Genomic DNA, 24,260 nt, shown 5'->3' with positions numbered 1-24,260 from the left:
GGCTGATGCAATAAATTATCACAAACTGGGTGATCTGAAATGACAGAAGTTATTCTCTCACAGTTTTAGAGCTTAGAAGTCTGAAAATGAGAAGTCGGCAAGGCCATGTTTTCTCTGAAGACTCTAAGGAAGAATCCTTCCTTGCCTCCTCCTAGCTTCTGGTGTTTGTCAGCAATCCTTGATTTTCCTTGGCTTGTAGGTGCATCACTCCAGTCTCTGCCTCCATCTTCACATGGCCCTCTTACTCTCTGTGTGTCTGTGTCTCTCTGTCTCTGTGTCTCTATGTCTCCTTCTCCTTATAGAGACACCAGTGATTAGATTTGGGGTCTATCCTAATTCGGTATGATCTTGTCATAATTTGATTATATCTGCAAAATACCTATTTCCAAATAACCTCACATCACTGGTACTGGGTGTTAAAACTTCAACAAACCTTTTTTTTTGGGAAAACAATTCAATCCACAACATATGGTGAGACAATGTTTAGCTTCGCAAGAAACTGCCAAATTGTCTTGCAAAGTTTTGCATTAGTACCAGCAATGAATAAGAGTTCCTGTTGCTCCACAGCCTTGTAAGTCAATTAGGATTCTTTCTTTCCCTACCCTTCCCTTCCCTTCCCTTCCCTCCTTTTTTATTTTTCATTTTGGCCATTCTAACAGGTATATACTGAAATATTATTGTTGTTTTAATTTGCAATTCCCTAATGACAAATGATGTTGAACACCTTTTAATATGCTTATTTCTGTTGATTTTCTTTGATGAGGTGTCTGTTCAATCCTTTTCTCATTTTTAAATTGGATTATTTTCGTATTGAGTTTTAAGAGTTCTTTGTGTATTTTTGGATCTAAGTACTTTAATAGATATGTGTTTTGCACATATTTTTACCCATTATGTAATGGGTAAAAATACCCATAGCTTATCTTTTTGTTTTCTTAATAGGATGTTATATTTTCATTATTCAATTATATATATATTTTCTCCTTTGAGACTTCCTCTTTGACTCATAATTTAGAAATATGTTGTTTAATTTCCAAGTGTGTGTCTTTCTGTTACAAATTTCTAGTGTAATTAGTGGAAACAGTATGGTCAAGGAATATATACTTTATATGATTTCATTAAAATGTTTTTATTGAGGTTTGCTCTATGACTTGGGATATGATCTACCTTGGCGAATGTTTCATGAGCTCTTAGAAAGAATGTGTGTTCTGCTATTGTTGGATGAAGCATTCTATAAATGTTGATTAGATCCTGTGGTTTAATTTATCTAGGTCTTTGCTTATTTTCTGTCTAGTCATTCTATCAATTGCTGAAAGTGAGGTATAACTATAATGGATTTGTCTATTTGTTTTTTCACCTCTTTCAATTTTTGCTTCATGTATTTTGAAGCACTGTTGTTTGGTGCACATATTTAAAATTGCTCTGTCTTCTTGGTGAACTGGCCCATTTATTGTTATGCAATATCTCTCTTGCCCCTAGCAGCTCTCTTTTTTTCTGAAGTCCACTTTATATGATATTAATATCTATTTCCTGATCACTGTTCTCATGTTATAGGTTTCCCATCCTTTTGTCTTTAATCTACTTGTTATTACTTTTGAAGTTTATTGTAGACAGCATATATTTGGGTTCTTTTTCATTCACTCTGCCAATCTGTCTTTTAATTGGTGTATCTAGACCATTTACATTTAGACTATTTATTGATTTTGTAGGATTTAAGTCTGCCATTTCATTATTTGTTTTCTGTTTGTTCCCTGCTAATCATTTCTCCCCCCAACCCCTTTCTTTCTCTCGCTCCTTCATGTGGGTTACTCAAACATTTATTAGAAATCTGTTTTGATTTATTTAGTGTTTTTAAGTATATCACTTTTTATAGTTTTCTTAGTGGTTGCTCTAGGTATTATAATGTACATATATAACTTATCAAAGTCTCCTGGTATATGTTTTATCACTTTGAATGACATATAGAAACCTTATTTCCTATTAGGACCCTTTTCCATTCTCACTTTTAAAATAAAAATTTCCTGTTTCTACATAAACTGATCACCATACAATATTATTTTTATTTCATTTAATTCTTTTAAATACAAAACAGAAAAAGTTCACTATACTGGAGGAGCAAAATGAATCCCTTTATGTTACTACTTGGTAACCATGACACTAAGTGATTATATGAATCGGGCTCCCCACTTAAATTTCTGGGTAACAAAGTACTATTGGAGAAAGACACACAACTGTGCTATCTTAGCTAGACAAAATGGCTGAACCCCACTACTAAAGTTACAGATTCCATCTTTTGCAATTCCTAGGATCCCCTCCTCCCACTTCTCTCCATCATCCTCAGGACCAAACTTTAAAGGCTATTCAACCCATGTCTCCACATGGGATTTTTAAGAGACAGAACTGGTAAAATGTAAATTGATCCTGTTAATTCTCTACTTAAATTCATTTCCATTATAAAAAAAAGGTTAAATAAATAATATTCAAATATCTGTTTGAAAGGGTACCTAATTATTAGCCTGCCCATGGCTCTCACTTGATTCATCTCCTTCAAACTAATTTAAATTTAACCTTTGTCACTGTCAGCAATTCTTCCATTCACTTTTTACTAACTCCTTGGTAGGTGCTCTAAATTATTTTCTCTCTTTTCAAAGTCCAAATCTCTTTCTCTCTCTCTCAGGCTCTTTTGATTTTTTCCTAATGTAACAGGGAAATTTGAAGGTAACTGATTTGAGCTAAGTCAGCATCCCATGCTCCCCTTGAAACTTCCTCCAATGTCAGAGAGAAAGCATGTTTCTCATTTTCAATACCAGCTCCAGCTACTGATCTCAGCCTCTCAACTCTTAGAGTAATTCCTAAGACCCCACTCCTCTTCTCTCTGGCATCATAAGGCTTTTGCTCAGTAGTAGTCAAGTTTGTCTCCATATGTATGTAGATTCACCCTGTCATCTTTCCAAAAACTTTGTATTGAGTCTTCTGCTCCTGTCCCTTTTCCTTCCTCCCTTTATCTGTGTCACATTCCTCACAATCTTATACCTGCCCCCTGTTCCTAACACCACTTTCTTCACAATCCCTTGCAATTTGATTTCTAACAAACTATCTCATGAAAAAATGCTTAGTGCAAGAGTTCCAGGGACTTTCTTCTAATAATATTCAGTAGCATTTCCTCACATCATTTTCCACAACATTTTGCTTCATTTTATACAAATTATGGGTTCAGAAAACCCTTCCTCCTAAAGTGTCTATGCAACAATAACAATTTCGCCTTCCATCCATGACAAAGTGAATCCATTCATATTGTATTTAGACTTTAACTTTTCTTTTTTACCTCCTCAAAACTCCATGTTCACTTGCCTTCCAATATCACTAATTCCAGTTCTCAAGTTAGTCGATCAACACTCTTCCTGATCTGTCTCCAACTTTTTATTGAATCCAGCATCCTTTATTTGTCTTCAGATTCTTTGCCATAGTCATTCCCATCTCTATGGTTTGACTCATGTAGCACAACCCAAGTGGAATGTCTTTCTCTGTGCCAATCTAAATCCAATGTACCCATCCTTCAAGGCCAACTACAGTCCTACTTCTTCCATTAGGCATTTGCCAAGCACCGCAGAACATTAAAGCCTTTGCCTAAGACCACATTAGACATATGATCTGCTTGACAAAATGGTACCTCTTAATCATCTATAGTTACTTGAAATATGTAGGCCTTGTTTTATCAATTAGACCTCTGAACACATGAACATAAGTTTTTATTTCTTGTCAGCCTAGCAGTGCTGAATGCACAGAAGCTGCTTAATGAACTCGTCTAATGGCTTAATACTAAAGAAATACTACTGAAACAAGTAATGATGGCAATATCATGGCATTGATAACACCAGTTTGAGTGAAACTGGGATTTTAAATGCATTACTTGGAAGGCTATAGACAGTATGACATAGTGGTTAAGAATGTAAGCCCAGACTGCCTAGGTTCAAATTCTAGCTCTCTCACATATTGGCTAGGTGACTTTGGGAAGGTTAATAAACATGATTATGCCTTAATTTCCCTCCCTGGAAATACGGGAAAATAACAGTACTTACCACACGGAGTCATTATGAAGATCCAATGAGTTATATTGGATATTCCAAGCAATTTATGGCATGTAGAAATTGCTTCATGAATGTCAACTATTATTAAATGCTCGTTACACATAGAATTATAGTATCTCAGAGCTAAAAGAACCTTTGCTTTATAAGTGAATGAGTTGAGGAATAGAGGCAAAATGATTGGCAACAGGTCATTTGGCTAACTAGAAGCAAAGTCAGGAAACCAGTTCTCCTGACTTCTATTCAGTGTTTGTTTTTTTCCTCCTCGAGGATTCTATATCTGAACAGAAAATTAAATTATAGAAGTTTAGAGTTGAAAGGGACATTTAAGGCTCTCTAGTTAAACTTTTCCATACGGGACCATACTTCATGATGACTTATCAAAAACCTTTCATTATTGCTTATAACACCTTTTCACAGATTCTTAATCATCCAGACAAAAAAGATCCTAGTTGAACCTACACCAAGGCTCCCAAGTTAAGAAACACATGAAGGATAGAAATGGATGCCAAGATCAGGTCCCCTGAGTTTAGATGACTATCATTACATGAAGTCATTTTTAATGTCCATCTTTTGAAAAATAATATTTCTTTTTCAGGGAAAACATTGTCTGGAATACTCATTAAAAAGCTGTGATTCAGGTCATCCCACACATACGTGAATGTTTTGCAGATATGCTTCCTGGTAGGAATCTGAAATTATGATTTTGATGAACTCTGAACAATACTCTTCGGCAGCCAGAAAAAGGTACAGGGGCCAACTACCCATACCACCCATAATTCCTGAAGGTTTCAGCTTTCTATGTGGTTCTCTGGAACAATATTCTGCCTGGTTATGAAATCAGTTATGCCGGGGTTTTAAAATTCAGTCTAGCAAACATAGACTCTCAAGAGGAATTGCAGCAATAGAAGATTGCTGTTAAATAGGCACAAATAAACATGTGAGAAGGATTCTCTCATCAGATGCAATAGCATGCTATTCTCTCTTAATTCAAGAGAAGGGATTTAATTTCTCTTTAATGCAAATGAAGTTACCATATGTAACAGCAACAATAAGGAAAAAGGCTGAACTGAGGAATTATATTATGTGTCCACAAAGAATGGGCATACACTTCCCTCTTCCACCGACCCTGCGAACAAGACTCAGGGAATCCATATTATTTGTGTATGATTATTTAAAATGCCTGATTGTACTATATGGGCTCTGAACTTTATGGCTTGGAATTTTAACCCTCAAAACAGGGAGATCCTATTACTTGAATCTGAAAGTTAAATTACCTTCCTTATACAAAAGACCGAACAGCCAGCCTCCTCTAATCCCACAGATGATTCATCATTCCTACTTTGTGCTTCCATAGAATTTTATTTATATCTCTAACTTTACTCATGATAATCTGACTTATTACACTTAGTTATACATCTCCTTTGTAGACTATAAACTCCTGAGGATAGAATTTGTGTCTTATTTATCTCTGTATTCTCCCGAGCCTTATGATGTCTTGGATACAGTAGTTGCTCAATACATGTTTTGATATTTAGTTTTAGTGGTACATATGGTAAGCATTTCCCAGCTATACAGCACTAGTAATAGATTCTCATCTTTAATATATTTTTATCTTCTCATTTCTGAGAACTCTTGCCATTGAAACATGACAAAAGACTTTAACAGATTGACACTGTGATTTATGACTATGTAAACAGTAAGGGAGTACTTAACAATTATATGAATTGTAACTGTATGAGAATTTGCAGATGTTTCTTTTGAGCTCTCAGTTTTTTAAGAGGACTCACCTATTTCAGTGGGGCAGAAGAAAGGAAAAACTCAGAGGAAAGACTGGGAGGGTATCCCAGAAAGACTACTGTGCCTTCTAGATAAAAGGTCCAGTACCTCAGCCCTAACTCCAGGACCCAGTAAGCATGTTAGGATTATGGCATTCCCAAGGCCTATCTTTTCTCTTTAACAATTTTTCTATGAAATTGTCATTTGATGTTCAAGAAACATTTAGTTCATTTCACGACTGACACAACTGGCTATGTGATTTGCGGAGCCTAGTTGAAAATAAAAATTCACAGCCCCTGTTTCCAAAATTATTAAGAATTTCAAGATGATAACAGCAGAACATTAAGGTAAGTGTGGGCTCTTTTAGCACAGGGCTCTGTGTGACTGCTCAGGTCTCACTTGTATGAAGCCTGCCTGTTCTGTCCTCAAAATGCTTCCTGTAGTGAAAGGCAAAGGGTCTGTATCTAGAGATAGAATTGTACATACTACAGTTTAAGTATGTACAGGGGCTGCAGGAACCCAGAAGTTTCTAACTTTGTAAAATTGTCCCATTGAAGTTGATAGTTAAGTTCAGTGGCAGGGAAGAAAGATATTTCATATTGAAGAAAAGCAGAATTCATTTGACAAATTTCAGGAATTAAGTTACTTTCAAGGAGGGAGGGACAAGTTAAGATGAGGATGACATAATTGAGATTGAGAGCAGAAAGAGCAGAGGCCAAATATAAGGAAGAGGTTTGAACAATTATTAAGTGCCTACTGTATGCCCAGTTCTTTTACACATGCCATAATTTTAAACACTCATAATATTCTTGTAATGAACTGTCATATCTATTTTACAAACAGGTTAGTTTAGGCCCAGGGTAGTAATGTTCAAGGGGTCTGGAATACATTAGGCATCCAATAAATATCTGAGGAATGACTGGTGGATCTGACTTAACCCAGGACTCTTTAACCCCTAGGCCGAGCTGATTCTTTGTGTGCTTTTAATCCACTAGTGGTCCTTTCTATAACTCTAGTCTAGAGTCCAAAAGTACCCTACTTTTCCCTCGCCCCGCCCCTCATTTCCATGTGCCGGAAATTGGGCGCCAAAAGTACTTCCGGGACAGCAAAGTTCCGCCCCGGCAAGATGGCGGCCCCCTTAGAGCTCAGTTGCTGGGGTGGCGGCTGGGGGCTCCCATCGGTACACAGCGAGTCCTTGGTGGTGATGGTGAGGACGCCTTGCGGGCCAGGGCCCAGGAAAGAAGGGGGCGGGGCCACAGGAGAGAGGCTAGATGGGCCGGGTACCGGCGGCTTGCAGCAGTTCCCCATAGCACTGCTCGCTGCACCGCTCTGTCCTCCCTGCAGTCTACAAATGAGTTACAACTTGGCCTGTGACTCCACGGCAGCCTGGCGGGAGACCCGCAGCTTCTCCACTTGGCTCTGAGTTATTCTCAGCCTTTCAAAGCCATGTGGGCGGTGGAGTGTAAGTTCAAAGCAGGGGGCGTGCGTGCCCCGCTCTGCATCCCTTCCCCTACCCCCACGCCCCGCCATGCCTTAGGGAACTAGGTTTCTGAAAGCCGAGTAACTGGTGTTCGCACTCCCCAGTCTAGAGATCGGGGAAAGAACGCGGCCCCAGTGTCTGGTGTTTCTGCCTTGGGGAACCAGGCTATGAAGTAAAGCAGATTTGCATTACGTACTCAGTCTAAAATGTATTATTGCAAACTCTGTTTCAGGCTTACGCCAAATTTTCTGGTGCACCCTTGAAGGTCAATATCATAGATAACACCTGGAGAGGTTCAAGAGGTACAGTGTAAACTTTAAACACCCCTTTCTGCTCTCTTTAAACTCTACTACCCCCCGCCCCTTTTAAAGCTCTGAGGCATATAGCCATGGAGTACCTTGGGATTTTAATTTCTTTTTATCGTGTCCTTGGCTGCGTGTTGCTCATAGTTTGATCATTCTGAGTAATACTTCAAAGTGCAAGCCAAATCATCGGAAATTATGAGAAATAAAAATGTTCTTTAGAACTGCTCTTTGTAAAGTTGCAAAGAACGAATATTTTGCTCATTTTTCCCCCTGCCACATGTGCAATTGGTATAGATTTTAGGGTATCAGAATCCCTTCAAAGGAAAACGCAAGGCTTTCTTGTATGTAAACTGTTTTTTTGATTATAGGAGATGTACCAGTTTTGACAAGTGAAAACAACATTGTTTCTCAACCAGCAAAAATACTAAACTTTTTAAGAAAACAGGTGGGTTGTTCCTTTTGAAGAAGTAAATTGTTGATCCCTGGATGTTAATTAAAAAAAATACATTATAAGCCTCTGGGATTTTAAAAAATTCTTGGACCTTGAGATAATCATGCTAAGCAAAATAAGCCAGACAGAAAAAGTTGAAAACCACATGCTATCACTTACATGTGAGATATAAACCTAAAAGCAACAAACGAACAGGACAAACAAACAGAGACTCGTAAACATGGGCAATAGACTAGTGGTTACTAGTGGGGAGGGGGAGAAGTAGATGGGGTAAAAGGGGTCAAATATGTGGTGACAGATCTAACTGTGGGTGGTGAACACACAATGCAATATATATATATATACACATATATATATATATAGACACACACACATACATATACATATATATATATATATGTCTTACTACTAAATTGTACACCTGAAACTTACTGGATTTCCTTAACCAATGTCACTATAAACAAAAAATTCTCTTTTGCGAACTCAGTAGATGATTGGAGATACTTGGGATTTGATATAAAAATGGACTTGAGAATTACTGCTTTATATATAAATTGTACTGTGATTTGAAAGTCATAAAATGAAGAATAGTCGATTTATAATTTCAAGACCTTTGTTTGGATTTTATTGAAGTTTAGATATAAGCAGATTCAATTTAGCCATCTTTGCTATTACACTTATTGATATGATTGTCAGTTTAGGCACATAGTTGCTACATATTTTGTGTTAGGTATGACATATGAGGTTCCACCAACTTTTTTTTATTTTTATTTTTTAAAAGCACTTAACTGACAATTGCAGCTAAATGTTTTAAGAAATAATGTATCTAAAATGTTTGAACATGTAAACCTTTTTATAATGTATCCAAAATATTTAAACATGTAAAGATTTATCTAAATGCAAGAGTTATCATTGGTTTTGCCAATATATTTTTTTTTAAATCCTATGTCAACAAATTTAGAACTTTTCTAAATTGGAAGGTTTTCTATTTTCATGGGAAAAATGCAACCGATTAGAACTTTTTCCTTATTGTTAACAAAAATAACAGTAGCGTCTATGTATTAAGTTTATACTACATGCCATGTACTAACTCAAACTAGGTCATTAACAATTACTGAAATAATAGTGAATAAAAAATTTATTTTAACAATTATTGACCCTACTATGTGCATGATGCTGTGCTAAGAACTTTATTTGCATTTAAGCAGCATTTGTCACTAAATGTGTATTTTCCTCCCTTTACATATCATGCTTGCCATTTTTGAGGAAGAATAGAAATCCTAATTTATTTAGCTACACTGTTTTGGAATGCTCTTGACTTCTGAGGTGTTTTGGTTTTATATTTTTTTAATAGAAATATAATGCTGATTATGAACTCTCAGCAAAACAAGGGGCAGATACACTGGCTTACATTGCTCTCCTCGAAGAGAAGCTTCTCCCTGCAGTGGTGAGCATTGGTGAATATTACAATATTTTAGTGACCAACTGAAAATGTACTTAGTGTATTTAGAAGAAAAGTAATGAAAAAGGCTTAAAGAAGATATTTCATTTATGTATTAATTTTGATTCCTTCATTTTACTGTGAAGCTGGATTCTGTTAGACATTCAACTAGTATATGAAACAACCAAGTGAAAGATAATGTCATTTTAGAAATTAAAATTCTTTGTGGAAGATAGAGTTTGTTGCTCCATGTATAGAATTGGGTGAACTGTAAACCATTCATCTAACAAATATTTACTGAGCACCTACTATATGCTAGGCCTTGTTCCGGGTGCTGGAGGTATAGCAATCAAAAAAACGCATGTTTAAAATCTTGTTTTATCCTTCAGTCATGGTAATCTCATATTGACTGAAAAATTTGTACAAAGTCACTTTGTACAAAGATATTTATGAAAAATTTTCATGTCAATTGAATGATCTTTTAATTAAAGAATATCCTTGTAATGTTTTTTCCCTCCTTTTGCAGCTTCACACATTCTGGGTTGAGAGCGACAATTACTTTACTGTGACAAAACCATGGTTTGCTTCACGAATTCCTTTTCCATTGAGTTTGATCCTGCCTGGAAGAATGTCTAAGGGAGCACTGACTAGGATTCTCCTGACCAGAGGAGAACCTCCCTTCTACCACCTCCGAGAAGTAGAAGCACAGGTATGGTTACGATTACTTTCAGAGCCAGGGCCCTCCTGAGGAAGGACAAGAGAGATAGCAGAGATGCACTTATCTGTAGATACCTGCCTAAAAGGGAGTTCTAGAGCATCTTTCGTACCTCTGAAGTCTAATTTCATCCTTATTAGATATACAGAGATGCCAAGGAGTGCCTAAATCTTCTGTCAAACAGATTGGGAACATCTCAGTTTTTCTTTGGAGATACGTGAGTGCATTCCCTTAAAAATCATTGTAATATTATGCGTGTATATATTCAATGAACAGTTTTTTAAAGCAAGTTCCCTTGTTTTTCCCCTCTCACAAATGAGTTTTTCACATAAAAAAATTATTTAATGGATTTTTACTATAAGACACTTTCTGTTGGTAGTAATCTAATATTGACTTAATATACTGCATATGTGAATTTAAAACATTTGAGATTATTCCCACCTTGTCTCCAGTCCCTATATAACACTTGTGAGTAAAAGCGAATCTTTAATTCACAGCTCAGTTTATTCTAAATAAAAAAAAAAAATGATTAGAGTATTAGAACTAATGAGTAAATCCTAGTTGTATCATTTTTATAAGTTAAAATGGGTGGTAAGCCTTTGAAAGACTATATTGTTTACTTCAGAATTGACAAATGTATTTGGGAAAAAAAATTTTTAACATCATCCCAAGTTAATATTTTCTTATGTGCTTTTTAAAAATCCTGAATTTATTTTTAGGCCTTCTACCTTGGATGCCTATGTGTTTGGTTTTCTTGCACCTCTTTATAAAGTACGCTTCCCTAAAGTTCAGTTACAAGAACATTTGAAACAGCTCTCCAACCTGTGTCGCTTTTGTGATGATATCCTAAACAGTTATTTTAGGCTTAGTCTTGAAGGTAAGCTGGCTCCTCTTCACCTAATCTTTGTATAAAGTATTTGCGTATTCTCCCAAAGATGTATAAGCAAGCCAAATTCATTACTTAAGTAAGCCAAATTCATTACTTAAAAAGAAGTTTGCGTATTGTCTTTAAATGCTGGTTTATAGCACTTCAAAAAGTTACATTTTTCCAACTTTATTTTTATTCCCATATGTTCTTATTTAAATAGAGAAATAGATATTTCCTTTTTGGCTATTCTGGATTTTATACATTTCTTGCTTACTTTTCTTTATTGCCCCTTTGAAGTGGGTCATTTTATTCTAAAAGATTAAATCACAGGTATTTGTTGAGGTATTTATTAAGATAGCATTTATCCTAATGCAAATGGGCAATTACTTTAAATGTTGCTTCTAGCATTTTCCTGCGTGAACAGAAATCAGTAGCAGATTGATTTGGGTGAGGTGCACCTCCATGATTCCACTACTTGAAAACTGATTGCATCAGACTGGAGGTAAACAGAGGGCACCTGTTATTTAGGACACGCTTCTTTGGGAATGTGAGGCCTTGTGCTTAAGTGATTAGGATACTAAATTTGTACTGGGAGAGTTGGGAGAAATTGTCCTTTTAAGAAACAAGAATTATAAGGATAATTGGATAAGGGACAGTTTATTTCTTATGGTTGGTTATATGTTTTGTATATAGGGAGGAATTAGTAGTTTGGGAGTTGACCTTGTTACTTTGGAGCAGTGGTTGGCAAACCTGTCTACAGGACAAATACAAAATGTTGAGTCCTATACCAGATTCACTGAATTAAAACTTCTTAGGGATAGATCCCAGGAATCTGTATTTTTTAAGTCCCCAAATTCTTTGGATGCCTAGTGGATAGCTGTTTGGGAGTCACTGCTTTCGAAAGCTATTTAGATAGTTTCAACTAAAGACCTATTTGGAATGGGTCGGGAAAAGGCACAACTAAAATTTGAGAAGAAATTGAGGACTGCTGTGCTCTTTACTAATTACTTTGGCTAGCTACATCACACAGGCCAACAATGTCTACTTTGTGGACAAACTTAGTCTTTTTGTTTAGGGTTTGGTTTTGGAGCATTACTGTCCCTCTGAAATTTGCCTTTGAACCCAGAATGGTTTTTCTCTTTGCTTTTTTGTTGGAGGGTGGAGCACTTGGGAGGGTGGATAGACTCAAAATTCTTTCAAACTAAACAGCTTTAAATGTCTAATCGCTCTGCTGTACACCTGAAACTAATATAAAATAATACTAAATGTCAATTCTAATTGAAAAAAAAAATGCAGCTTTAAAGGCTTTCAAAATTTTCTGTCTTTCTGATTTCTGTCTCTGGCTTCTTAGGCGTTTCTCCTGCTGGACAAGAGATGGTAGATGCAAATCTGCAGAAACTCACACAACTTGTAAATAAGGAATCCAACTTGATTGAAAAGGTCAAGTTTACTTCAATTATTATTTTATAGCAATTTAGTGTTTTCCTTTCTGAAATTAATATTGTAATTTCGGTTATGAATTAACTTTACCCTCTTAGTTTTTTTTTAAGAGTTTATTTTTCCAGAAAGCTGTTTAAATATATACTTACTAAAATTGTGTAGCTTAATATAGTATTTTGAATCCAGAAGTGGCCTGATTGCTCTGGGGAAAGATAGAGATAATGGTATTAGGTTTACTTTTACCATATAATTAGTATTTTTCAAGTTAGGAGATCCAAAAGCCTGGCTTAAAAAAAACAAAAAAAAACAAAAAACAAAACTTTCTTTCTGGCTTGTCCGCTTCTCTCTCTGAAGGTTAAGATTTCCTGAGGTTGGCAGCATCTGTGCTTAGCCTTTCTTGTTAATAGCTCTGTGATGTCTTTTTCTTCCATGTGAACAGTTTTATGTTTTCTTCCTATTCTTCTCTGTTCTAAATGTCTACAATTTTTTATCAATGTGGATATTTTGCCACTTTGGGGGATTCATTTGGTGACAGAGAGATTAAGGAACTGGGTAGAGGAGAGAGCCTACAATAGAAATTTCAAGGATGATTCTGATTGGAAAAATACGAGAGAGCTATGTATTTTTTCCCTAAGTGTCTAGTAAACTTGCTTTTTTTCGTATACAAATGAATAATACTTCCTCTTTCACAAACTAATGAGGCAATATGGCCTAATAACACTGGCTAGCAGTAAAAGGCGCTGTGTTATATGAGCTTTACCTGAATTATCTCATTTAATCCTCACAACAGCTCTATGAGTGCGTGTTTCTATCATCCCCGTTTTACAGATGAGGATACTGAAGCTTTGAAAGTAGCATATGTCACTTGCCCAAGGTTATTGCAAGTCACAAGAATTAGAGGGTATTTGAACCCTACAAATTGGACTCCAGCATGGACTTTGCAGTTAGTTAGCCATCTAACTCATGAATGAGATTATGTATCCATTACTAGTAGTACTAGTAGCTAAGTTTGGAACTGCCACTCTCTGGAATGACTGCTGTTTCTTTTTATTGTATTTCATGTGTTGTTAGAACCTGGGAAGTGAGAAAAACTTAGCAGTAAAATTGTAAGGATTTATTCTTAAAATAGGGGTAAACTGAATAGAAGCCTAGATTGTCTTAATTCTTTGCCCAACCTAGTAAATCTCATGAGAGGAAATATATTGTTAAGTGTGGATAATGGAAAGATTACTCAGACTATTTTAGACACTAATCTGCTAAATGAAGACTATCCAGTCTAGTTTGTTTTCTATATGTGGCAAAGACATATAAAGAGAGCCACGAAATACCTATAAATGCAGAAAGTGAAACCATGAGGCCCTGTCCCCACTTTGTACATTTCATCTTAGGTCATCATCAGTATATGAAAGTTTTCTGACCCTATGTGAACATTCCTCGCACCCCTTCATAGCTGCTCTTCAGTATGATTCACTGTTGCTACAAGACATTAAAGCAAAAAATCCTAATGGCTACTCCTGTTCACTATTTGGACAGAAAATCTAGAATTTAAAAAAAAGAGTTGTGTTTGAGGAAATTAGTTTTCGCAAGAAAAAAAGGTATTTTAATACAATTGATTCAAATAGTTCACTGGAAATACTTTTTTTCATTGGCAAACTAAAAGTTTTATTCTCTTTTATTCTTTCCTTTTGTACAAATTCTATGTACCTCTGCTGAAACATTTCCTCATGCTTTATAAGAGCATCTTGAGAAGGAGAGTTTTGCTCTGCACATATTCAAAACGCAAAAAACCCTGCCTGTCAAATGGATAATAAGAAGCTATATTCTGTTGGTTTTGGGTCTTTGATGGCAGCTGCTTTTATGAAGTTAAGCTTATAGTGAGATTCACAGAGCGAATCTTGCACTCTGTTTGTGGGGTGCCCTGGTTAAAGGTAGTTTTCTTAGGTTGGACTCAGTTCTAAATAATTCTTTTCCTAGTGTTTCCAGGGATGCTAATGTAATCCTTAGGCTAAGTTGGAAAGTCTTGAACATTTTCTTAATATGCTTCGTATTAACTTGTTTCTTTAGAGCAGACTTAGAACTGATTTGTTTGGATGCTTCTGGAATTGGTTTAAAGAATTTGTCCTTTCTGTTTCTTTCCCTAGCTTCCCTTGGTCTAAAGACTCAGTCTGAAAGAGCTGATCTTTTTGAGTGGAATACAGGTCATTTTCATTGAGGCAATGAGGGTTGAAAGAACAGTAGTGCTGAGATAAGACTCGAATTCAAATTTCAGCTCTGAAACTAGTTTTGCAACTGAATGCAAATTCCTTAACCTTTCTGAGCTTCATTTGCTTATCTGTAAAATAAGAAATGATTGTATCTGCTTTATTTTTCTTCACAATGGTGTTAGGAAGATCAAATGAGGTATTGCATGTGAACATATGTTGTAAAAACTATGGAGCTTAGTGTAACAGAAATATTGCTTTTACACTTATAAGATGATGTCTCAAACCAGGTCATGCTAATGGTTGAGTTTATTAGAGCAGTGGCCCCCAACCTTTTTGGCACCAGGGACCAGTGCTCCTATGAGAATTCAGTTTATGACAATCTGAGGTGGAGCTGAGGCAGTGATGCCTAGCACTGGGGAGCGGCTGCAAATACACATGAAGCTTTGCTCCCTGGCCCACTGCTCACCTCCTGCTGTGCGGCCCGGTTCCTAACAGGCCATGGACAGTCCATAGCCCCGGAGGTTGGGGACCCCTGCAGTAGAGTATTCATTTTGTGGAATTAACTATAATTTTGTAAAGGCATCAAGGATGGGCCATATTGCTTTTATACATATACTGAATCAGCTGGTATTTGAGGTATGACATTTAGAATTCCTGAGAGATTATTTGCAAGAAAAAGGTTTCTCCAGCAGTTCTAGAAACATATGTTCTGCACTCTTCCAGGCTATAGTTTGGATGGGGAGGCTGCAGTCCACATAAATGGTGCCACAGCCATTAGTCAGACGTGTCTTTTGTACTTTCCACAGATGGATGACAATCTTCGCCAAAGCCCTCAGCTTCCTCCTCGGAAACTGCCAACACTTAAATTGACTCCAGCAGAAGAAGGCGATTCCTTACAACGGCTCTCACCCTGACAGACATCTTGCTTTGTGTCCACAGTCATATGATTGTTGCAGTGAACTCTTACACTCAGTGTGTGAAGGCAAAAAGAAAATGCTATTAATAAGTATAATGAAGATTCTAAAACAAAAGAAACTTTCTATGACACCTATTTTTTTTTTTTTTTATTAGGAAGCTTGCATTTTAGCGTGGCAGTGCAATTTAAATACCATCTAAGTGAATGCTAAATGAACTTGAGGGGAAAAAATAAAACACATTGTACTGTATATAAAAAAACCTGCCTTAATCTTGGCAGATTTTTGCCTTTGGTTCACATGTTGCTGACCAAAAGCTACAACTCTGTTTTGATTATGCACTCTTCATTTATTCAAGCAAATTTATTAAGTTTTCTTAGACCAGTCTGAATATCTAATATGTGGCTCTTTGGCTGAGGCCTTTTTCTTCTGTTTAGAAATCTGATGCCTATTTTCAACATTAGGAAAAAATATATTATCCAAATGTTCTTTTTACTTCAATAGAAAAGCCTGTATTTAACTTTAAAAATGAGGAATGTGCTTTATAATTATGCTTTCATGAGTCTAAATTTTGGGGGGAGTGGTTAGTATCATATATATATTAAAGGTTATATATAATATTTATCTGACTATATGCACTTCAATATAACATTAATATTTGCTGTTGTATTCAATATAGGTTAGTAGGGGCTCTTTTAGTTAATTGGGCGAATGTGGCAGCTTTAGACCTAAGTATTTGTAGTATGTCTTTAACTCTAGTCATCTCTTTTCTTGGATAGATTTCAGGAGAACTGAATATGTTGGTCATTGTTATTGCCAGGCTGTAAAGTCTCATTGAAACTTGCCCAGTTCATAGACACTACTCAAAGAGCCCACCGTCAGAGTAATAGAAGTACCTACTGTATGCCTGGTCCAAGTTCACCAGGCTTGGCTCAGGCCAGTCCAGTGGTTTTTCAGAAGAAGCATATCATGTAGTCAAAAGCTTTATGACAACTAATTACTATTTATGTAGTTTAACTACAGTTGAAGGATCCAATGGAATAATCAGAAATAGTAATTTTTAAGAATATTTTCTATTTATTTGTTGCTGAACTGTTAAAGGGTTTGCTGTGCAAGTAATTTTACTTACATAAGATCTCGCTTATTTTAGTGGCTGAGGTGCTTCTGTTGTTCTAAAACCACTTCTGGGGTTTTTAAAATATAGGACCATGTTTTTGATTAGTGTCTTAAAAGATTACTATGGTGCTCAGCAAATCTTATCACGTTCTGCAGAAACCCACATGTTAAGAAAACAGTTTTGTCTTCAAGAGACTCATCTAATTTGAGCTGAGTGGAGCTCAGCTGTGTTTGACCTGGATCCTCTCAGTTTGTTCTGTATTTAGGTAGTAGCTATTTATACAGGGGTCTTTAAGTCTTTGTAAATATTTTTCTTGGAAGTTTTAAATAAATGAAAAACAAGGTAGTCTTCAAAATCTTGTTCATCTGTTTGGATGCATTTAGGGAAAGTAATACATGAGTTTCATATTCTGCAACAGGTGGGACCATGTGTGTGTGTGCACGCATGCCCATTATGTGTTAATCTAATGTTACGAATAGTCTATATTGAAAATCCTAACCAGAGGACTTTATTGTCCTCTATGAGTGATGTATATTAGAGAAGGTTGGTTAGCACATTAGACATCTGTTGATGCTTTAGTCAGGGTTAGTCATTTTCAATTATGACTTGTATTAAAATTTCCAAAAAGCATTTGAAGTGATTTACAGTTGTCAAATGCATGTAAAACAGGACAATTAAAATTAGTTTGGGAAGGATAAAAAATTTATAGACGAAAGAGCTATACCAACCCTAACAGATTCTAAAGTTGAATGGTAAATTTAACTCCAAGTTTCTCCATAGACAAAGTCAAAGATAATACTGGGTTATGTAAATTTTTGTCAATAAAATTGCTAATGTCCGTGAATAAGAAAATGTGTTTAAATTTTTATAAGAAGGTGGGAGCTCATGTTTTTACAACACAGACTGCAGCCGATAAGCATACTGTAATGTTTCATGTGTTGAAAGTTTAATCAAAAGCCATCATTTTAGAATAACAAGTATTTTCCTTTTTTAGCAGAGATTTATTTCCGTTTGGTCATTCCAGCTCTGAACTGCCTTTAGCCTTATACTATATAGACCATGATGCTTTGAGATTACCTTTCCTAAGATGCAAATGTGATTTAGATAAGTGAAAATTTATATGTTGGTTTATTTAGTAGAGGTTCTTTGATATAAGCCAATGAGATGCTAGGAGCACAAACCACTCCAGAGATTGCCACACACATAAGAAGCTCTTAGAAAGGAACAGCTTTTCAGACTGGGCAGCTTAAGCTTAAGATTAGCCTGTCAGGATATGCTTTGGAGAAAGTTTGAGTTTGCTGAGATAAATGGGCCCACAGTCTTAAACAAAATGCTGTGAGCTACTTTCTTTTGGAGGTAATGGTGGAGGATAATATAAAAAGGGTCTATGGTTGTGTTTATATTTGTTGGTGATATAGGATTAGAAAATTGGTCAGATAATTCCCATTTGATAAAGATCCTCCATCAGTTGTCATCAGTCATCCTTAAGACTGACCATTCTCATGACACTAAAGAAACTGTAAAGAACATTGAGGATGGTCATTCCTCCGTCCTCCGCCCCCTGCCCCCAAAAAGGTTGACATTAACAAAGAAATCAAATTTTGACTTAGGTATATTTGTATTATTTTGGGGGTACTAGAGGATTGCAGATTTTACATGAAATCAGAAGCCTTTTGATTTCCCTTTGTTATTTCTATTTAATATTGCTAGATACATTAACGTGAAGGAATAGGGAAACTTATTTCAATCAGAGCTAAGTTATAATTTTCAGAACTCTGCAAAAATGGAAAAACTACATATAAAAATAGGCAAAAATTGGAAACAGTGATAGTATCGCAGAAAACCATTTTTTTAAAGGTAGCTTCATGTGATAAAACTTAGCAGTCAGTAATATGTATTCTTAGAGCCTCTTCCAAGAATATACATTTACCGGGTCCATTAAATTTTTTGATAGTTTTTCATAAACTGTCAAAAATTTTAACTCTTTAAAACCAATATATAAATGCTTAAATATAAAGACAAAAAGCTCAGTGATGGATGCACAGGATTTCTCTGTTTTTGTAACCTGAGAATCTATAATTATTTCAAAATGAAAGTTTTAAAAAGTAAATTCAATACAGTAAATTTATCATTATCTACATAAACTATGATTTAAAATTTAATGTGCCAAAGATACTATCCAGTATTCAGTTCCAGATAAATAAATATAAATTTATATAAATTAAATGTTATTTAATTTATAATAAATATAATTAATTTATAATAAGTATAATTATAAATGAAATATCATTTCATTCTTAAATTTAAAGAAAAAATAACTCAGGTATGTAACAAATAACTATCTAAAGATCTGGTTCGCCTTACCAGAATAGAAAAAACAACCTAAACCTATGAACTCCTTTTCCTCAGGATATAAAAATTCTATAATTTTCTGTTTGTTATTGTACCTTTTCCTGCTTATGGTCCTTGGATTTACTTTTGAGGATAAAGTATTTTGAAAAAATTTCTATGATTCCATGTGGCAATCTTTCTTTGCTTTGCATGTATTACCTCTCTAACAGCACAGTGTGACAGAATGTATGCGGGGACCACACTTCACTGAAGAAGGTGCAGTCTGTCTACATGCTTTTTGTATTAAGCTCACAGGGATTTAGTAATTGACTTTGTCTTGGTTTGGTTATTTATATAATTGAAATCCTTAGCAGAGCCATGAAATCTGCTAAGGATTTCAATTATTTATATAATTGAAATCCTTAGCAGAAGGAATCAACTTGGAATTCCAGGACAATTTTCCAAACCATTTTTGGCTGTGCTTTAAAAGTACCAAAAAGGCAGTAGGTATTTATGACACTGAAGTCACATACAAACTGGTTATTTTTTTATACATACACATATACACACACATATAAGTATGTATACATACAAAGTGTCATAGAAAGTTTACAGTTGCTTCAGTGACAAAGCAAAGGAAGATTCATGTTTTCCAGTTCTATTACTGAAGACATGGTCTAAACAAAGACTATATGTCTGTGTGAACATTTTCAAGGATGAAGGTTTATAATTTTCATTAAATTCTCGGTTTCTATATCCCCCCAATTTTAAACGTCACTAGCGGTTTTTTATATCCCCGCAATTTTAAACCTCACTAGCCTCCAAATTTCAGAAGACTAAGTATGTTTGATTTCATTTCAAAGTATAAAACCAGATCACTAATCAAGCGTAAGGATGCTTTTGTTTGTTTTCCGCAGTGTCTATGGTTGTGTACCTGGAACTCTGTGCTTTGGGTGTGTATTTATTTGATAGAAAGCTTGCCTTTGGGTTTTGAGTTGCAGTGTAATCGTGAACATCTAGCCACGTGAAAAGCATTTGGACCTTTGTTTTGATTCTTAGTTTTCCTCCTACAAATTCAGAAAAATGCCTTTTAATCATTTAGTTTATATATCCCAGATCCTTGGAAATCAAGAAAAATGACTTGCCAGAGTTAGCATCAGTCCTCAGCGAGTCATGCACTGTAGAGAAGGTTGTGCTGGTCATTTGTTCTTTGGACTACTGGCTACTTCTTTTGCAATGCTGGCATCTTTATTTCTGGGAGAAGGAAGGGTATACTCAAGCTTTTATGTTAATTGCATAAAGATGAGCCTTATTCCTCTTTGGACTTTATGAAATAGGAAATAATATCTTTCCATTTTTCTGCTCATCTGGAAGTAGAAATTTGCAGTGTTTGTAACGTAACAGTAGCATTTTGGAAGATGGACAGCAAAGAAGATAAATATGTGAATACACATATTGGCTTTGTTCCACCAAGCCTATCTTTGAATGGTAAACATTTTAAATATCTGTTCTAGTGTACAAATGCTCTAGTTTTGACATAATCTAAAGCTATGTTGGTCATAATTTCAATATTCTTTCCAGCCTTGCTTAGTGTGAATGTATTTTACTCAGAGACTATGTATAAATACCCAGAAGTGGTGATGGTGAAAAATGCTGTAAAGAATTAATTCCGATAAATAAGAAACTGGATATAATGTCAAAATAGCTATTTTCACAATAAAATCTCAAATTGCTTGAATGTGTATTAAATCCTGAATTGATGTTATTTATTCTTTGAGGCTAATATTTTCATTGACAAGAACTTTGGTGTGGCTGAAAATAGTTATTTAGTGTCGGGACTGAGCTAGATGGAGATTGTCCATTCTTTCTGTGATGCATTGAGATACCTGTGCTCTATCCACCCCAAGTGAAGGGAGGTTAGAGGCCTGCTCCTTAGGCCACTGGCAGGCATTTGATCTCAGACTGCTCACACAACTCTTTGGAGCTACAGTTATCACTTTGGCTCTCTAAGTTTTTAAAAAATTTCCCTTTTGCCCACCAAGATAGTCCAGTGATGTTCCGTGTAATTGAATGGAAGACATACACTGAGATAAATAATGCAGTTCTCGTTAAGGGGTAGGACATATGGGTATAGAGAACGGTGTTAAAGCTGTTAGTCAAGTAAGGGTAGGTTCCCTGAGAAGACAAATATATTTATTAGAATTTATTTTTTTAAATTGAGTATAATTTACATATAGTGTCATATGCATCAATCTTCGAAGTAGAGCTGTTCAGGTATGTAAATACTTCTCTCACATGAGAAGCCAGCCACATTTTTGTTGATATCCCCAAAGAACACAAATCTTAATTGCATATGAACTTTGGATTCCAGATAAAAGGTCCTTGAGTGGACTGAGGTGGTTGATAATGATCACCTACCTTTGGCAAGAGAGGAGGAAAGAATAGTTGGTATTATGGGATAATGGAATTCTTTTGTGGTGAGGCAACTATTTGGAGTCACAAAGTTCAGAACTGTACAGCCAAGAACTTCAGCAACTTCAGTTCCTAATTGCCCAGCACAGAGGCTTGACTTTGGTCTGGGACTGTCCTGGGTACTCAGAAACTCCTGGATGACTGTTTAGCATGATGTCCCTCAGTAGATGGGTAGGCTACAACATAAACAGTGCTCTGTTCTCCTTTGCCACTAATAGCAGCTATTGGTAGGAGAACTTAACTTTTGCTATATTGGGATCCATAGGAGAAAGATTGAGATAAAGGGAACCAGTAAGATCATTGAGCGCTGCCAGTATGTTTGAGACAAGTGTATATAAGAACAAGAAGGAAATAGTGATGGGGAAATGTAAGGGTCTGTCTTACTCAAGATCATCTTGTAATTATGTTCCTAGTGGTAGAGCAAAGGAGAAACTAATCCCTTCGTCATCTAACGGACTAGAGCTTCAGGAGAAAGAATGACAAACTATGGTCCATTTTTCCAGGTACATTAGTCAGCCCGCTGGAATGCTTTAAGAATGATTAAGAAATGAAGACAGCTGTGTATCATCAAAGACATTTGTAATTTCTAACACAGCCAACTTGCTCTAAAAGTTGTATTTTCCCCAGTGAGCGAGAGGCTTTATATTTATCCTACTTTTTGAGTGAGTGAAAGAAATAGGAAAATTTTAACATTTATGAATGCAATTAAGGATTAGTTCCTCAGATTCTAGTTTGGGGATGGTGGTTCTTTCACAAACTCACATTTTGAAAAAGTTAACCAATCTTTTTGTGTAGAAGGAAGCATGACACTTTCCAAATATCACACTTTAAAAGCAAACAGATTTCAGTTTTATTTTAAATGCAAGTAGCAAACTGACTGACTTGAAGATGGTCAGATTGTGCCTATTCTGATATGCGTTGTCCCAGTTTTTCCATGAGGGGAAAAATTGCTTTTTTCATCTAATGATCATGATTTACATGTTGTATTACCTATAACCTCCGATTCAAGGGCAATAGTTACTGCTAAATGGCTTAGAAAAAGGTGAGAATGGGTATAGCAGATGTAGAAATTGAGAGGAAAAAGAACCAAAGAGAAAGGAACTCTAGAATATGATATAATTGGGGCTGTGGAGATGAAGAATGAGATGTAGAGAGACAGTGGACTTTAGAATTAGAAAGCCAAGCTTAACACAAGATACCAAATTGGCGTTCTTGAGCAAGTTACTTGACTCTTAGTCTGCATTACTGTTTATTGCAATGCAGTGGAATAACTGGATCTAAATGGATGAACATTTTTATACGTTTGGTTTTTTTAATTCCTAAAATTTAGAAGACATCAAGTCCTACTTCACCTCTTATGAACCACTTCTGTTAACATACTGGTATCAGTTCTTCCAGTCTTTTAATTTCTATACACTCACACACATGCACAATCCTGTATATCTTGTAATCCCATAGTATGTACTATTCTGTAATGTACTTTTTCACTTAGTGTTCAGAAATTCTTGTAGGTCATTACATATTCTATGTGATTTTATTGTATGAATGTGTACTGTTTATTTCATTCCCTTGTGATGATGGACACTGAGGTGAATTCTTGTAATGGTCCTTGTTACATATTATTAAATTGCTTCTCAGGAAGATCGCATCACTCTACATCCTCCGCAGCCCTATGTAGGAAAATCTCTATTACCCGCAACCCTTCCAGTGCCACGTATTCCTTCTCTCCTCTCCAACTTGATAGATTTAAAAATAGCATTTTTATTTATTTAATGTGTATCTCTTTGATAACTAGTTGAATATTTTCTCCCAGATGGCCACTGTCCATTTGTAGTTCTTCTGTAAGTTGTCTCATCATATTCTACATAAAAGGCAAATTCCTGAACTTCTCTGAGACCCTGTTTTCTCAGCTGCATGCTGGGGCTTCCATGTAGTCTAACTGAGACCACACAGTGCAGATCCAGAACATGGCAGGTGCCAACAGTGTTATTTCCCTTCGTGTTCCTTCCTGGAATAAGAGCTCCCAGAAGATGGAGACTCTTTCTTTATTGTAGTCCAACAACTAGCACAGTGCTTGGAACATAGAAAGGGTTCAAAAAGTTTTTGAGGAAGGAAGAAGAGAGAGGATTTGAAAACATTTTGAGTATATCAGGAAAAGGAGTGAGAAAAGTTGAAGCCAAGATCCAATGAATCAGCAGTGAGAAAAGTGGTGGGTTCCTCAGAAGCTTACTATTAAAATAGAAGAATTTAAGTTTTACTCTCAAAACTCTACTAAGAAACAATTTCTTATAGACTGAAGTGGCTAAAGGGCTTTAAATACCTATATTCAAGGCTATAACCAGCCTGGAAAAGTTGAGTGATTTTTTTTCTGGTAAGCTAAAGAGTAAATATACTAGGAAAGGTGACTAGTTATAGGAAGTAAAGTATTTTGTAAAGTGAATAATAATTTAAAAAAAGATTAATCCTGATTTTCACATATTAGATTTGCCAAGACTAGGAGCAAATGTGTAACAATAATAATCACATTAAAAGTCACATTAAAAAAAAAGTTTTAAAGTAACCTAGAGCTGTGATGCCTCAGATGGAAGGAAAAGAATTGATGTTAGGTCTTGTTTCAATCAACATGTCCTGTGATCGTGGGTGAGAGAAGTCAGTGGTTCA

The 24,260-nt window shown here is 35.7% G+C and overlaps 1 protein-coding gene across 3 annotated transcripts; it reads left to right on the top strand.

Moving 5' to 3' along the window:
• Window positions 1-6,972: 6,972 nt before the first annotated feature.
• MTX3 (metaxin 3) lies at window positions 6,973-19,299 on the top strand. 3 transcript variants are annotated; one of them, XR_002777092.1, is made up of 10 exons: window positions 6,973-7,068; window positions 7,574-7,643; window positions 8,015-8,091; window positions 9,452-9,544; window positions 10,065-10,247; window positions 10,394-10,470; window positions 10,973-11,130; window positions 11,527-11,623; window positions 12,473-12,561; window positions 15,572-15,601. XR_002777092.1 is itself a non-coding variant. In XM_011377402.2 (9 exons), the coding sequence occupies exons 1-9, from the start codon at window positions 6,988-6,990 to the stop codon at window positions 15,677-15,679; spliced, it is 936 nt and encodes a 311-aa protein (XP_011375704.1). In that variant the 5' UTR covers window positions 6,973-6,987; the 3' UTR covers window positions 15,680-19,299. The 3 variants fall into 3 exon arrangements, 2 of the variants coding, with proteins under 2 accessions (XP_011375704.1, XP_011375721.1); XM_011377402.2 differs by lacking the exon at window positions 11,527-11,623 and having other exon boundaries at window positions 15,572-19,299; XM_011377419.2 differs by lacking the exons at window positions 11,527-11,623; window positions 12,473-12,561 and having other exon boundaries at window positions 15,572-19,299.
• Window positions 19,300-24,260: the final 4,961 nt, after the last annotated feature.

Source organism: Pteropus vampyrus, unplaced genomic scaffold (genome assembly GCF_000151845.1).
Source record: "Pteropus vampyrus isolate Shadow unplaced genomic scaffold, Pvam_2.0 Scaffold11, whole genome shotgun sequence".
NCBI lineage: Eukaryota > Metazoa > Chordata > Mammalia > Chiroptera > Pteropodidae > Pteropus > Pteropus vampyrus.
Note: the sequence above shows the minus strand (reverse complement) of the source record. Positions and strands in the feature narration are given on the sequence as shown.